Source organism: Puccinia triticina, chromosome 18A (genome assembly GCF_026914185.1).
Source record: "Puccinia triticina chromosome 18A, complete sequence".
NCBI lineage: Eukaryota > Fungi > Basidiomycota > Pucciniomycetes > Pucciniales > Pucciniaceae > Puccinia > Puccinia triticina.
In genome coordinates, this window is record NC_070575.1 from 2369764 (window position 1) to 2384497 (window position 14734).

The window sequence follows — 14734 nt, forward strand, 5'->3', positions numbered from 1 at the left end:
ACGGGTGATCACTCCCATTCACATAGCGTACTTGGTCTATATGGAGAAGAAGTTTTCCGACCCGCAGGTGCCCTCGAAATTCATCAGGATGACCACTCACGCCACCCTGACTCCCTGGAAAACTGACATCACCGGATGGGACTTGTACAACTTCAAACGGGGCCTTTTGGCCTACCTCAACTCCCGAAACAACATGCTCGAGTTCATGATTGAGGCGGAGGCGGGCGGTTTGTTAAAATGGGTCGGTTATATCATGAACAACAATGTATATCCAAAGTCTCGCCCGATCACCCTTGATACCGAGGACGCCTTCGCCTTATTTGCCGCGCGGGCCGAGAAGGTTCACAAGTCTCCCTGTCATGTCTCGGTCTCCATGGCCAATCCAGAGAAGGGCAAGAAGGACGAGGCCACTGTAAGCTGCTTGAGTGTTTTATATTTGCATAAACCTTGGAAACAGTTTCTGATCCGGTCGCTTGCACTTAGAATACCGAGTGCGACGATATTCTACAAATGCAGTATGGGACTGCTGAAGAGCGGAAGCAAGCGGAGCATTTAATGCGGCGCAAAGAAGTTAATGTAAGTCTTATTTGACCGTTGCTTTGGGGGCCATTTCTGATATGGTTTGACCTGCAGCCCAAGGCGGTCTCGGCGTCCAACAGGCAGACGCTCTGCATGCAGATCCGGGAATCGTGCCTACAGCATCCGAATTCCGCCGCCGAGGGCCTCACTTTTACCTGCCAAGATAATCCAACGTTGTACATGGTCATTGGCAATGATCGGATTTGGAACTGGACCGACGCGCTGGAGCGAGGGGATGCAGGAGTCGACCTGACCCATCCGCCTGAGGAAGAGGACGACCCAATTTTTATCTGGCTGGAAAAGAAAACCAACCAGCCTCGACCCCCAAGACAAGCTCTGCGGGATGCTGCCACACCAACCGGTCGACGAGGTGGTCGAGGTGGGGGCAGGATTGCTCCGACCCCATCAGGTCGATCTCACAGCTCCTTCCGAACTCCACTGGCGGCCGGCTCCTTCCGAACTCCACCGGCGTCCCGCCAATCACCCCATTCAGTATCTTCGTCATTGTCATCTATCCCTCCGACGTCATCCCCACTGTCGTCAGTGTCTTTGGTTCCTCCATCCTCCTCAATGGGAGGATGGGTTTCTCATACTAGTCCCGGTACCGGTCGTCACAAAAACCCGCGATTGGAATTGGTATCCCCCTCCCAATGTAGCACCGCTTGCGAGTGGTGTCAAGAGCTCCTCCCCCTCCTCCCAGTCCTTGGTGTCGAACATTTGGGCACGTTAGACCAGTACCTTGGCATCTGCCAAATTGGTGTACATGACCATCATACCCGGATCCTCCTCGAGCACTACAAGATAACGCACTGGACGTATTTTCGCCGCGTCCATCCGGATACACTACTCATGTTGAAGTTTGCCGAAGGGCCTGCTCAACAGTTGTGTGATGGCATGGCCCTATGGGTGGCCACCCTCCAGAAGAACCGGCGAGAAATCGAAAACGAAGTCGAATACGCCTCCAATAGATAGTCTGTGATCTCTCCATAATCACACCACATTGATTGTTCTTTTCTTATTTCTTTCTTATTTTACCCGCCAATCTCTCCATGTTTTCTTATTTATTATTTTCCCCTCCAAACTCGTGTTTTTATTGGTATCCTATACATATTTTGTTGTTATTCTTGTGGCGGTTAGATGTACATAGTCTAGCCAGTATTTGATAGAAACAAACAAGCAAGCAAAAGTATGTGTGATGCCTGAATATTGAGTTCAAGTGAGGTTCGTCCGACGTTCTCGGGCCTCAACCATACTCCAAGAAGGATCGCGGAGCTCAACCCTTCTCCAAAATGGGTTGCTCATCTGCCTGCTATATGGATCGTACGGTCGGAGCAAATCTTGAGCTCAAGTGACCGGGTTCCTACGGTGATTGCGCTCGTCAACCAGTCGTCGAAATTGCCCCAGTAGGACAATTGGAAGTCATCATCAAAGTCCATATCCTCGCAGCCAGGGATGATGGCATTCCAGAAGACCAGCTGTCCTACCCGGCCCATCGAGTTGAAGGAGTCCATGAGAACCGCCCCAGCCCCAGGTGAGATTTCGTCGCAAGCGGCCGCCACGTCCGCAACAAAGTCCTCGAACTGTGTCTCTTTCGCTACTACATCTAGCGTCACTGCATGTGGCAAAAATACTCGGGTCCACCATGGCCCTCGTCCAGTTGAATTAGGGATGTAAATGTCTAATGATGTGTTGATCGTGCATCGGTGTCCCTACATTTTGAATTAATCAATAAGGCTGAATGATCTGCGCAATCAAACACACTGTTAATCATTAACATACCGCTCTGATGGTCATACCATCCTCATCTTCCAGAATTGGAGAACGGGTGCGGAACTGAGGCGGCATTGCTATTGAGCGGTTGGGAGTTTGGCGGCACCATCCTACAAGCGATGGCCCTTTATATTTCATGTCATGACTGATCAGCAGCTGCTCTCGTCCCGAGGCTACCAAGCAGGAGATCCTCAGATCCAACAGCTGATTGATTAACAGATCTATTGCGCTGATCAGTTAACTCACTTAACTCACAAAAAATCACACTAATAAAGTAAAAGTAAATTGAAACAAAATTATATACAAGAAAGGACCAGGTAAAGTAAAAATAACATAATATATACGAGGAGCAACAGTAAATTTGACTAGTGAAATACCATCTAAAAAGACAAGTGACCGCAATCGAGGTACAGAGATCGCATTAAGTTGGGGGTCGCCAACGTGCGCAGGTAATTGCTGATGATGTCGGCATCGCGGGCCTTTCCGGTTAAAACCCGATCCCGTTTGAGATGCATCTTGAGGACCGCAAACAGCTTCTCAATCGGATTAAAGTCGGGCGAGTAAGGTGGGAGGTAAATTACTACCACTCGTCGATGGTTGCATATCTTCTGAATTGTCCCGTGGTGTATTTTTGCGTTATCGAGGATGAGGACGCTATTTTTCGCAGGAAACAGAGACATCGTCGGTATCTGATCATTTTATTAGTCGTAATCAAAGCCACATGAGTATCAATACATATGTCAAGTAGATAAACAAAATACAAACATACCAATATATTAATCAGGAAAAACTCAAAGTCCAGGCGAGTGATTGAACCCTCCTGTATAATGCTGCCCAAGACACCGAAATCTAGAGATATCGCCGGCAGGACACTGTATCGTGTTGAGTTGCGGACCTTGCGAATCCGTTTTGAGCGAAATCCCTTTTTCGTCCAGCAAAATCAACGCTGCTGTACCTCCAAGCAGACCGCACTTTCATCTGGAGAGAGAAGAAGAGAAGAAATGAAATTCAGATTGATCAGTGTTGGAAAACAGGGCCATCAAAAACTAAAAACGACTCACCAGTAAAGACGAGGTAGTCGGCGGGTAGTCTGCCTACATCCAAGCAAAACTGAGCTTGCTTGACCGGACATTGAGCTGGGTTGACGGTGCGTGCAACTACACGTGAAAGACCCAACCTCGTGGTTAACTCCCGGTGAATAGTAGTGATACAGACGTTGATCCCTTCTTGAGCCAAACCGGATTGAATTTCATCAAGATACATAGTTGGATCGCCCAGGATCATCTCCCATACAAACTCGCTTTGCTCTGGAGAGAGCCGGAAAGGTCGACCGCGCGCTAGGTATTCAGATGGATCCCGCACGACCGCTCAAGTCAAGATGAAGAGCGCCTTCCACCGTTCGAATGATCGACTAGATATTTGATAGCCAATCGTAAGGTTGATTTGCTTGGGGGTGTATCCTTTCATCAGCAGGCGTACGCAAACGGCCTTGATTTCTGGTGCATACGTAACAAATCCCATGGCGACGGCGGGTTGAGATGGATTGGGATTCGAATGGCTGGCGGGAAGTGGACGAGAATGAATATTCGGTCGGTTGGTGGCAGCGGTTGGGGGGGAGGGGGGGGGGTACCTGGCAGGAAGCGAAGCCAGTAGTCGATGGCCTTCGATGGCTCATTTGCGTATGGGAGCCGGCCGGGGCTGAATTTTCAGGATTGCAAGTAGCGTCCGATATCTGCAGCCCCACAGTTAATATGCAGGCGCATGCACGACCTGCAGGCTCTGCTTTTTGGTTTTTGGTTTTTGGTTTTTGGGATCCACCGACATCCTTTTCCAAAAGTGTTGTACATCTGTACTCATCAGCTGATTGGAAGACCTCGATATGTTCAAACAACATTGGAAATTGGCCGTCAAACATTTCACCACCGATCAACTCGTCGACGTTGTCCAAAGTAAGTTTCTTGATATTCTTTGTGATCATGCGCGCATGTTTGATGGTGAAGTAGATGTCTGCTGAATATGGTCCATAGTCATTCATTCCAGCATCAAAGAATTCGTTAAAGTACCGAACCAAGTTCTGCGCAAAGGTCTCAAGAATCTGGTGCAATGGTTTTTTGCCAGATTCTTCAACCCAGTCCACTTGATCATTGAGCACATGTTTTGCTTGACTAATTGGATGCAACTCGGCTATGTCTTCTGGTGAGTCCGATATAAAGGAATCAAAGTTATCGATGTTTGCTCTTTTCAGGTTGCTGATCACCCATTTACTGCTTTCGGGTTCACATGTGGAACAGCTGCATTTGCCAAACTTCTCGACTTGACGTGCAGCTTCTTTCTTGTAGTTCGGATCGTCAAAGGACAAAGGAACATATCCTATTCTACAGTAAAAATTCAAGTAAGTGTTCAATCCATCTAATTTAGTTTGGAACTCAACATACAAATTATCAACCAAATAGGCAACCTGCAGGCAAACAGGTGTAATCGCTAATGCGTCCATCCTATCATTGTCGTTTTGGAACTCGACATTGGTGAAATCGCTGACAGAGTTCTTTCCGTTCTTGCGATGGGCCTCAACAAGCATTATTGCAAGGCACTTTTTACCATCTCTCCCGCAGCGTCCCAGAATTTGACATATAGACGCTGGGTCTCCTTGGCCGATATGGATGACAGATCGAACTCTCTTCCAGTTTTGGCCCAAGCCAAGCGCCATCGTCGAAGATACTACAGGAAAGACTCCTTTTGTGAAGTCGCCGGTGACATCGGCTTTATCCAAATCGCCAGTAACAGAGTGGTAGCGGCGAGAAAAGGTTCTGGAAGCATCACCCTCTTGATTTGACTCACGCGCGCAGTTGAGGACGTGCAGGACTTGTCTGGTAAGGTTTCTTGTAGTAGAATATATCAAAGTTGGTATTATTTTACTATCGGGTGTTTGTTCTTGGGTGCTGTACAGACCAGCCAGGTCCTCCGAAGACGCAAGGGAATATTCCATGTTGATCCGCAACATGCGAATCTCAGGTCGGGTGAGTTTGGCTCGGACAAATTCAACCATGTTCTCGGTGAGCTTGAGCGATTCGAGAATCTTTTTGATTGCAATAGGGCGACAAGTGGCGGACATCATAAGCAGCGGAGTTCCATTGGTTGCCATCAGCCTACCACCCATACCACCGTATCCTGGCCGAAAGCATCCGCGCTCCATATGTTTTAAATGGGATGCAAGCCCTTTCGATTCGCCACTGGCAACAAGGCCCCACACATTCACCATATGCGCTTCATCCACGACAACCAAGGACAGGCGGCTTTGAAATTTTGGATTGAATTATATGTCACGGAAGATTTCACTATTAAGAAAGGCTTCTGGGCTCTGTCAACGGGAAAGTCAATTGGGGTCAGTATCGATTCCTCTGGAGTCCTCTCCTTTGCCTCTTTAGATTCCTTGGAATGTAAATTTTGCACAGAGATGGATATCTTACCAGGTACACAAATTCAAACTCCCTGGCAACAATTTTTTTAGCCACTTTTGCATTCAAGACATTGCTTGTCAGGTTGATCGCTGTGATATGTCTACCATCTACGCCAACTGATTTTTTTTCTTCAACCTGTCCAGATGATGAACAAAAGCAATCAATGTAAAATAGGGTCATGAACCAAGGACACTGTATTTGTCAGAAATGCAAACCTGATTGTCTCCAAGTGAATCCAAAGGATTCAAGACCAGAACGATGGACTTTTGATAGGGCTGGAATAGATTATGATACATCTCAGCTATGCAAGTCTTTCCGAAACCGGTACCCGCAAGAACAAAGGTGTGCCGGTCATGGACTAAGGCAGCTACGGCGTCGACTTGTTCATCCTTGGCCTCATCTCCGTAGAGTTTTCTGGACTCGAATCGAATATGCTGTTTGAGGTCTTCATGGCTGAGCTTCAGGATACTTTGGGGCAACGTGATTCTTTACCTTGAAGCATCTTTCACTTTCAAACCGGCCAACTCATCGGGAAGAGATTCTCCATCATTAAGAGCATTGATATCAGCAGCGAACGGAGGCTCCGGCAAATTCCGGGTGGAAACTGAATTTTCCTGGTGGCTCGGAATCGGATCTCTCTGATTGGGAATGGGACGTTCCGCATTGCCACCATTTAGCTCGCCGTCGTGAACAGCAGGTCCCCTGTTGACGTTTGTGCTTGATTCCTCGGGTTCAGGGTCCATTTTTAAGATTCTAACGGGGCTGATGGTGATCTTTGATGACCAAGAATACACCTCTTTGCTATCCAAGGGCTCTGACCAACAACTGTATTTGCATTTTAAACAGTCAAGTCGTTGTGTTATACATTATGATGGCATTGTACATGATTGTGATTTGCTTATTAATTAGAAATCGAAGGACTGAAAAAAACTGTAAGAAGCGGGGCCAGCTAACTTAGAACTGGTAACTCGGGATGGAAACCAAGGGTTTTCAAAAATCATTATTAAAATAATGAGCAATGGGGAAAAACACTACATAACACGAAAACAAAGACAAGAAGCAGGCCTTCATTGTCTGGTAAGGAAATTAGGTGGATGTCATCAAGGAAGCGGCTACAGGAGGAAGAAGACGAAATATACAGTTTTCCCGCGAAATCGGGAAACTCATCACGCGGGAATTCCGACTTAAGGTATAGGCCTCCACTGGCGTGGACAGCTCCGCTGCTCGCTACACCCGGGGAGTCCATCCACGGGGAAATCACGCGGATTCCACGAGGACTCCACGTGGTAGCCGCGCGCGAGGTCGGACCAGCGGCTGGAGGTCCAGGGAATCACGGGGTCACCACTGGGAGGATCACCCGTGGATTCCACGGCAGCTTTCGGCTCCGCGTGGAATCCCCGTGGATTCCCTGTGATCACGACGTGAAGGTCGGGCCCACGGGTGGATCACGGGTCCTTCAACCGTGGACTCCCCGTGGATTCGCCGTGATACCCACGGGCGGGTCAAGCCCACAACAGGCAATCCGGACACCAGCTATAAAAACTGGATTGTTTTGCAGCAATTCATATTCATCTGGAGTACAGGGTAGCATATGCTGCATTCCATGGATTTAAAAAAGAAAAACAACAATAGATCCTATTTTACAACAGGAGAGAGAATAAAAATAGAGCCAAGAAAATAAGGCAATCATTGCCAAATCTCAACAATCACCACTAGTCCACCAGACTCCTGAAGAGACATCAGTGAGCGCGACGATCAACCAGTTGACACCGCAATGATGACCGCGGGTGGGAGTACAGGGGAGTACCCGGCACAATCTCCGGCGTGCTTGGCGTCTGTCTTCTGCTATTCTCGCTTGTCGTCCGATGATTGCTGTTGTATTTGTCAGACAAAGAGTGCTTGGGACGAGAGGTGGCTCAGAGGCCAAGTAACCCTCGGACAACCTCCTGGCCCATCTTGTCGTGCAGAGCTGCTCTGAAAGCAGCGTTGTTCAAGAAGCTCGGCTTGTTTTCCAAGAGCTCGGTCTCTATCGCAATGAAGACCTAGTTGAGTAAAGCGGGAAACCAGGGCAGGAAGGGAAGAGAGAGGCATCGAAGGCAGAGGGAAGGATCATGCGGCGGCTGCGATCACAGGGGCGGGCTTGGTGGCCGCCTGCGAGACCTCGGGCGTAGTGTTGGCAGGAATCTGCGGGGCGGCGTTGGAGACGGGCGCGGGCCAATGGTGCGGAAGAAAGCTGCTCAGCAACAGCGCCTCTGGCAGAGGGGGATAGTGTGCTTACCTCAGCGGGGGCTGCCGATTCGGCCTCTTCTTCCTGTGTGGGCTCGGGCTTCTTTGTGGGCTCTTTCTTTTTCTTGCCGACAGCGCCAAACAAGCGGCTGCTGAACTGTTGGGCCAGCTTGGCCAAGTCCTGCACCAAAAGAAGCATGAAGAGATGAGTGGACAGCTCTGGGAGAGAGAGAGAGAGGAAGATGGATCGGCTGACTTTGGGGGACTTTTCCTTCTTCTCAACTTTTGCCTCCTCTGGTGTCTCCGCGGGAGCAGCAGCGGCCTTGGCCGGTGAGGCTTTGACAGCCTCGACGGCGGGCGCTTGAGGGGATGCAGGAGCAGCGTCCTGGGCAGGCAACGTCAGCGTGCAGTCTGATCGGACCCAACAGATGCGGGGGGGGGGGGGGGTTGGGGGAAACAAGACATACTTCTGCAGGTTGGGGGTCGGTGGTTGGCTCAGCAGCAACAGGGGCCTTGGGCTCGCTGGCACAAGTCCCTTGTTGCCCTGGGTCATCCAGAGTAATCAAGCCGGACCGGAAGTTTGAGCCGCGGCGGTTATCATCAAATTAGCCCTAATCTCCCGGTGAGCTGCATTCTTGTTGGTTCCACCGGCAATGCAGGGCCAGCCGTGGGTTCCCCGTTGTTGAGAACGACGAGGAATCCACGGCTGCCCCTGCATGTTGTGTGCTCGTGGGCTCCACTGCGATCCCACAGGCGGCCGTGGAATCCTTGTCACTCTTGACGTGGAAATCCCAGGCGGGTGGAGATGACGGGCTTTCCCGTTGTCTCCACGCATTTTCCACGGGAGGGTGGAGATGACGGGGGGAGCAGTGAATTCCACGTGGGTTTCACGTATCCAGTGATCCCGTCGTCTCCACAAACCGGCGGGCCAGGAAGCACCCCCGCCGTGTAGCGCTCCCGCCCGGAGGCCTAGTTAAGCTCGGGCGGGCAAGTTTTGGCGGTGTCAGCCTGAACTTGGAGCATCTCCACCCTGGGCCAAAAGTCGGGGGAAACTTAGTCACCCGGGCGGCGGGCCCAGTTTTAGTCCCTCCCCCGGTGGTGCGCCGTGCGATGCGCCGATGGTGGCCGGCAGCATCAACAAATTCTGGAACACCTCCGAAGTCACCCTCGATCGCGAAGCAGTTTGAAGGCCATTTGGTCACTAGGTTGATATCCGCTCCCCCGAGCCAGCATCCTCGGTGATATTATCCTTTCTTTTGTTACAGCTAACGCGGAAAAGCTTGCGGCCAGCTTTTGGACCGCTGATTTCAGCCTCCAAGCCTGTATGGCTCCTGTACGTCAGGAATGCCATCAGAAGAAAAAACCTATCTGCTTTGTTTTCCACTTTGGGGCCTCGAGGGCCCCACCATTGGATTCCTGGAGCGATGTGACGTCGATCCGGCCCTCCACCGCTCTTGTCTCCCTGACCCCTCAACCGGCCCGGCACCCATGTCAAGCTAAACCAGCCGGCCGAACGGGTTTTGACTGCCTGTACAGTGAAGCTGTACAGGCCTGTGGCTGAAATGCAGAAGTCATTTCAGCCACAAAATTTGGCAAGCTTTTCCGCGTTAGCTGTATGAGGCAAACGGGTCGGATTCTGATTGAGACCCTTTCGCGCCAGCAGCCGAGCGGCATGCCAGCTTGATCCAAGATCCCAGCGTTCTACAAGATACATACCAGCTATTGACATACACGCTAAGCGCCGTGATCGGCCGGGTAAAAGAAGGATCCGCGCCCGCCGCCGGTCAGGTTCCGCATGACGATCGGCAGGCCGATAAAAGGAAGCAAAACTCGCGCCGCTGGCCCGCCAGATCGGCGTGTACCATCAGGTGGATGGCCTTCTCAGGCCATTGCGAAAAACATCCTCAGGAACGCGCATGTATGTCCTGCCACAAATCGTCTTCAACATTTTGGCCAAGTCCTAATTCAGCGATGGTACAACATAGACTGCGAGTCCCGGGAAGCTCTCTCGATCTCAAGACGGCACGTGTGTGAACTCGCGCTCAAATTAATACTGCTGTTGTCCCAGTTATTGGCCCAGCTGGTCCAGGGTGAAGCTATCAATCTTTCATATCATTACAAACCCTGGACAATTACATGCAAAATGCATTTCTTGTAAACAAACAAATTGGCTGAAGACACGTACGAAAATAAAGACCACATGATTGTTTTGCTTTCGTTGTATCCATTCCGGAGTACCTTCTATGGCAGCCTACCCGGATGATTGTTGAAATATTCATTTCTAACTTTTTACTGCTTCTTTGAAATTCAACCACATCTCAACGATTGCAAATGACTTGCGTGAACTTCCATTTCACTCACTGAGAAATTCTACTCCTCCAAGCCTCGCCCTGGAGCCGGGACAAAAGAAGAAAGTATTTTGAGCGCGACGCGCCTGTCCTGGGATGCCTTGGCGCGTGTTCAATTGCACCTATCTTCAAGTACTTCGTCGTGAATAAAAGAGCATACCGGACCACGGTGCAAAAACAAACCATACATTTCCTGTCGCCATTCCGTCCCCCCGCTCCGTTGAAGTCTTGGGACTTCGGGAGATGGAATTGTGCCAGGGCACCCTTTTTCCCTTTTTGGATCAGGATCAAATTTGAAATTATATGTGCAGATGAATCTCGAGACGCTACGAGGTAAAGATTCATTGGGCGTCTAAGGAAGTCCGCCGAGGTGCAGTGCCACCTCGTACCAAAAGGTGCGCCAGGGAAGAATATTAAAGCAGCAGGTGCTGCGGCGATGTGATACATCTGGAAGAGCCCAATCGGCATTGCGGCCGGTCTGTCCTTACCAAGCTCTAGAATTGGCGGCCTTTTTCTATGTTGACGCTCGAGTTTAAGCATGACCCTGGAATAACTGGCCCGAACAGGCTTTCTGCGACCTAGAACATCCGCCAGAGCTAGCAATATACAGTTTTGGTTTGACTACTTCATTCTGACCCCTCTATCCTTACCAAGATCCAGATTTGGTGGCATTTGTCTACATTGATGATGGGGATGGGGCATGGCCCTAAAATAACTAGCCGCTGTAGCCTTTCTGCGACGTGAAACACCTCCAAGGGCGAGCAACGGCGAATTCTGGTTTGGTGTTTCAATTCTGTTTAAGCAAGAAATCATCGAATTTTAGGCCTGAAGAATTGATAGGACTACGGCGAGAAGTAGAAAAAGTGTCTTCCAGACAAAGGGCCCCGCCGTTGGGCAGTTGGCAGGTAGTTGTACGCGACCCCTTTGAAACCTTAAAACCTTAATAAACCGCGACGATATGTGCTCTCTATTTGGTAGAGGCTGAGCACTCAGTTTGTGACTCTGCTGCACCGCGATTCTTCTTATTTGACCCAATTGATTCCCCCCAGGAGAATTGTTTGACCCCCTTTCATACCTAGCGGAGAACAGCACACTCTTGAACCGCAAAAATCTTTTAGTTGTCTCAATAACCACTTACTACTTATCCTCTAGCGCTTTACTATACATCCATAAGTACTATTCAAAACAATGCCTCTCCTCAAGGGGAAGATGCGCCAGGAGGAAGACTCCGACTCGGACGAATCCTTCCACTGCTGTGGAAGACCAGAGGACCTCCTTGAAGATTTCCGATCCTCGATGGAAGCTCCCAAACCGGATGGGAATGAAATATGTGTCCCCGAAGATCAAGAGTACTACCTCTACTCCGCCGGCCTTGAACGCCAGAAATCCCCTGGCAATGGACCAAACCGCGGCTCATGTTCCTCCATTCACGCCATCCCACGCTGCTCAACTGTCTATTCCTCTGATTCCGACCGCACTCGGGTCGCAAGCCCTCTCCTCATCATCAAGACCGGTGAGACGGTCTTGCCATCATCTTCACCCGACATCAGGTGAGTGAAAACATTGATCCTCCGGCCTTCCTGGCGCCTACTCCACTACGAAAACTTCCAGATATTAATCATTTCATTTGGGTATGTAGGAACAATCGAGTCCAATCAGGCCAACCTAGCGCGGCTCCCAAGCCAAAGAAGAAGCAAAAATGGAAGATCCCCATCCGTCCCCCCCAGAGCTTTCTCCGAATGGCCATCAGCCCGAGCGAAGATTGCCCGCCAAGCCCTGAGCTTCCAACTGCCGAAGCCTCAGCTCTTCACGGCCCTCCACCATCAACATCTTCTCGTCGTCGACGAGGACTCGTTTTTACTCCAAGCAGCCTTCCTCAGGAACTCAAGGAATTGGCCGAGACCCAAGATTCAGATGGAAGTGGCACTTGAACACATGGCCCAGGAGAATTTTTACAATCTTTCATCATTCCCGCCCGGTTAACACCATCCCACTTTTTCATACTTTGATTTTATGTTCTACTCTCCTTCACATCCATATGAAAGTTTTCCTTGTATTACCGCTACTTTATCAAATCTATCCATAATATCTGTATGTATACCTTGAAACAAATTATGTACCCATTCAAAAGGAATAAAAACTGGCACCCATCTTGTACTTCCAAATTCTATTTCGATTGAATCAAGAGCAGAAGTCCGGTGAATTTGATTGGGCTTCTCGAAAACTCCCAATATTAATGATAATGAAGGTGAGGGAGATTTGCTCGAGCAAAAACAAATAAACAAAAGGGCAAAACAAAAAAATTCCCCCATGGTGCAATTTGCCAGGAAGCGCAATCAACGATGTTGAAGTGCGGAACCAGAGGAGTAATTACTTTGATAGTTGAATAGTCTGAGTCAGCACATTCCAATCAGTCAAATTGATAAATGCATTTCAATGTCCAAGAAACCGTCAATCATTATACCCAGTGTCAGCTAAACCCTTTTGGTTGCTTTGATGGTTGCTTGTGGGTAGTGAGTGGGCCGAAGTAAAAAAAATAAAAATAAATAACTCAGATCAAGTGGATTATCAAGAAAATTCACGGCTTGGTATTACCTGGTATGTTGCTCACAGGCTCAGCAGTGGCCCAGAATCAAAATATGAGATTTGATCACGACATCATCATGCTGAAACTGGGGGGAGCACTTTTCTTGTCCTTCTTAGTTTCTCTGCACCGGGGAGAGGCACTAAAAGGCCAATTCGATAGGTGTATACAAGTTTGCCAGCGCGAAGTGCCTTTCCAAGAAATGAGCCGGATAAAAATTCTGAAAAGCAAGTGCTAGCGGCGACATAATGTATTCACATGAGCCGCGACGGGAGGCAACTGGGTTTTTCTTACTAAGATTCACAATAATTGATATTTCTCCATACGCTCAAGTTTGGGAATGACCCTGGCATAGATGGCCCAAGGATCCTTATTGCGACATAACATCCCGAAGAGCTGGCAATAGCAGCTCCTGGAGCGGTGATTGAAATCGCTTTCAGCTAGCAATCAACCAATTTTTGTTTCAATTAATTGATAGAAGTACGGCGAGAAGTAGAAAAACTGTCTTTCAGACAAAGGGCCCCGCCGGTAGGCGGTTGGCAGGTAGTTGTACCCGACCCCTTTGAAAACCTCAAAACCTTAATAAAACGCGACGATATGTGCTCTCTATTTGGTAGAGCACTCAGTTTGTGACTCTGCTGTACCGCGATTCTTCTTATTTGACCCAATTGCTTTCCCAGAGGAGAATTGCCCCCCCCCCCTTTCATCCCTAGAGCAAAACAGTACACTCTAGAACCGCAACGATTCTTTAGTTGTCTCAATAGCCACGTACTACTTATACTCTACCGCTTCACTACATCCATAAACACTATTCAAAAAAATGCCTCTCATCAAGGGGAAGATGCGCCAGGAGGAAGACTCCGACTCGGATGAATCCTTCCACTGCTGCGGAAGGCCAGAGGACCTCCTTGAAGATTTCCGATCCTCGATGGAAGCTCCCAAACCGGATGGGAATGAAATATGTGTCCCCGAAGATCAAGAGTACTACCTCTACTCCGCCGGTCTTGAACGCCAGAAATCCCCTGGCAATGGACCAAACCGCCTCATGTTCCTCCATTCACGCCATCCCACGCTGCTCAACCGTCTATTCCTCTGATTCCGACCGCACTCGGGTCGCAAGCCCTCTCCTCATCATCAAGACCGGCGAGGCGGTCTTGCCATCCTCTTCACCCGACATCAGGTGACTGCCTCCCTGGCCCTACTCCACAATGAAAGATTCCATATACTAATTGTTTCATTTGGTTATGTAGGAACATTAGAGTTCAATCGGGCCAACCTAGCGCGGCTCCCAAGCCAAAGAAGAAGCAAAAATGGAAGATCCTCATCCGTCCCCCCCAGAGCTTTCTCCGAATGGCCATCAGCCCGAGCGAAGATTGCCCGCCAAGCCCTGAGCTTCCAACTGCCGAAGCCTCAGCTCTTCACGGCCCTCCACCATCAACATCTTCTCGTCGTCGACGGGGACTGGTTTTCACTCCGAGCAGCCTTCCTCAGGAACTCAAGGAATTGGCCAAGACTGAAGATTCAGATGGAAGTGGAACTTGAATTAACAACCTGCTCTTTGTAATATTTAATCACTCCCCCCGACTATCAATCTTGTATTAAACCATGACACTCTTTCACACTTTGTTTTTCTGTCCTGCTCCCCCTCACATCCATGTAAAGCTGTCACTCCCTTGTAGTGTTATTGTTTTTACTCATTGGATCTGTGTAGCTCGAAACAGCTTATGTACCGTTAAACGCATTCAGAAATCATACCAATCTTGTATCCC

At 49.3% G+C, this 14734-nt stretch overlaps 4 protein-coding genes across 4 annotated transcripts; 2 read left to right on the forward strand and 2 right to left on the reverse strand.

Annotated features, from left to right (window-relative positions):
- Positions 1–922: 922 nt before the first annotated feature.
- Positions 923–1551, forward strand: PtA15_18A285 (uncharacterized protein; the record flags this gene model as incomplete). Its single annotated transcript, XM_053164809.1, has 2 exons — positions 923–1071; positions 1176–1551. The coding sequence occupies 2 exons, from the start codon at positions 923–925 to the stop codon at positions 1549–1551; spliced, it is 525 nt and encodes a 174-aa protein (XP_053028782.1).
- A 326-nt stretch (positions 1552–1877) lies between these two features.
- On the reverse strand, positions 1878–2424 carry PtA15_18A286 (uncharacterized protein; the record flags this gene model as incomplete). The annotated part of the gene is made up of 2 exons (XM_053164810.1): positions 1878–2288; positions 2359–2424. 2 exons carry the CDS (start codon positions 2422–2424, stop codon positions 1878–1880), a joined length of 477 nt encoding a protein of 158 aa, XP_053028783.1.
- A 5409-nt stretch (positions 2425–7833) lies between these two features.
- PtA15_18A287 (uncharacterized protein) lies at positions 7834–10849 on the reverse strand (the record flags this gene model as incomplete). Its single annotated transcript, XM_053164811.1, has 5 exons — positions 7834–8214; positions 8290–8418; positions 8501–8545; positions 10565–10653; positions 10771–10849. The coding sequence occupies 5 exons, from the start codon at positions 10847–10849 to the stop codon at positions 7834–7836; spliced, it is 723 nt and encodes a 240-aa protein (XP_053028784.1).
- Positions 10850–11569: 720 nt separating this feature from the next.
- PtA15_18A288 (uncharacterized protein) lies at positions 11570–14507 on the forward strand (the record flags this gene model as incomplete). The annotated part of the gene is made up of 2 exons (XM_053164812.1): positions 11570–11931; positions 14216–14507. The coding sequence occupies 2 exons, from the start codon at positions 11570–11572 to the stop codon at positions 14505–14507; spliced, it is 654 nt and encodes a 217-aa protein (XP_053028785.1).
- Positions 14508–14734: the final 227 nt, after the last annotated feature.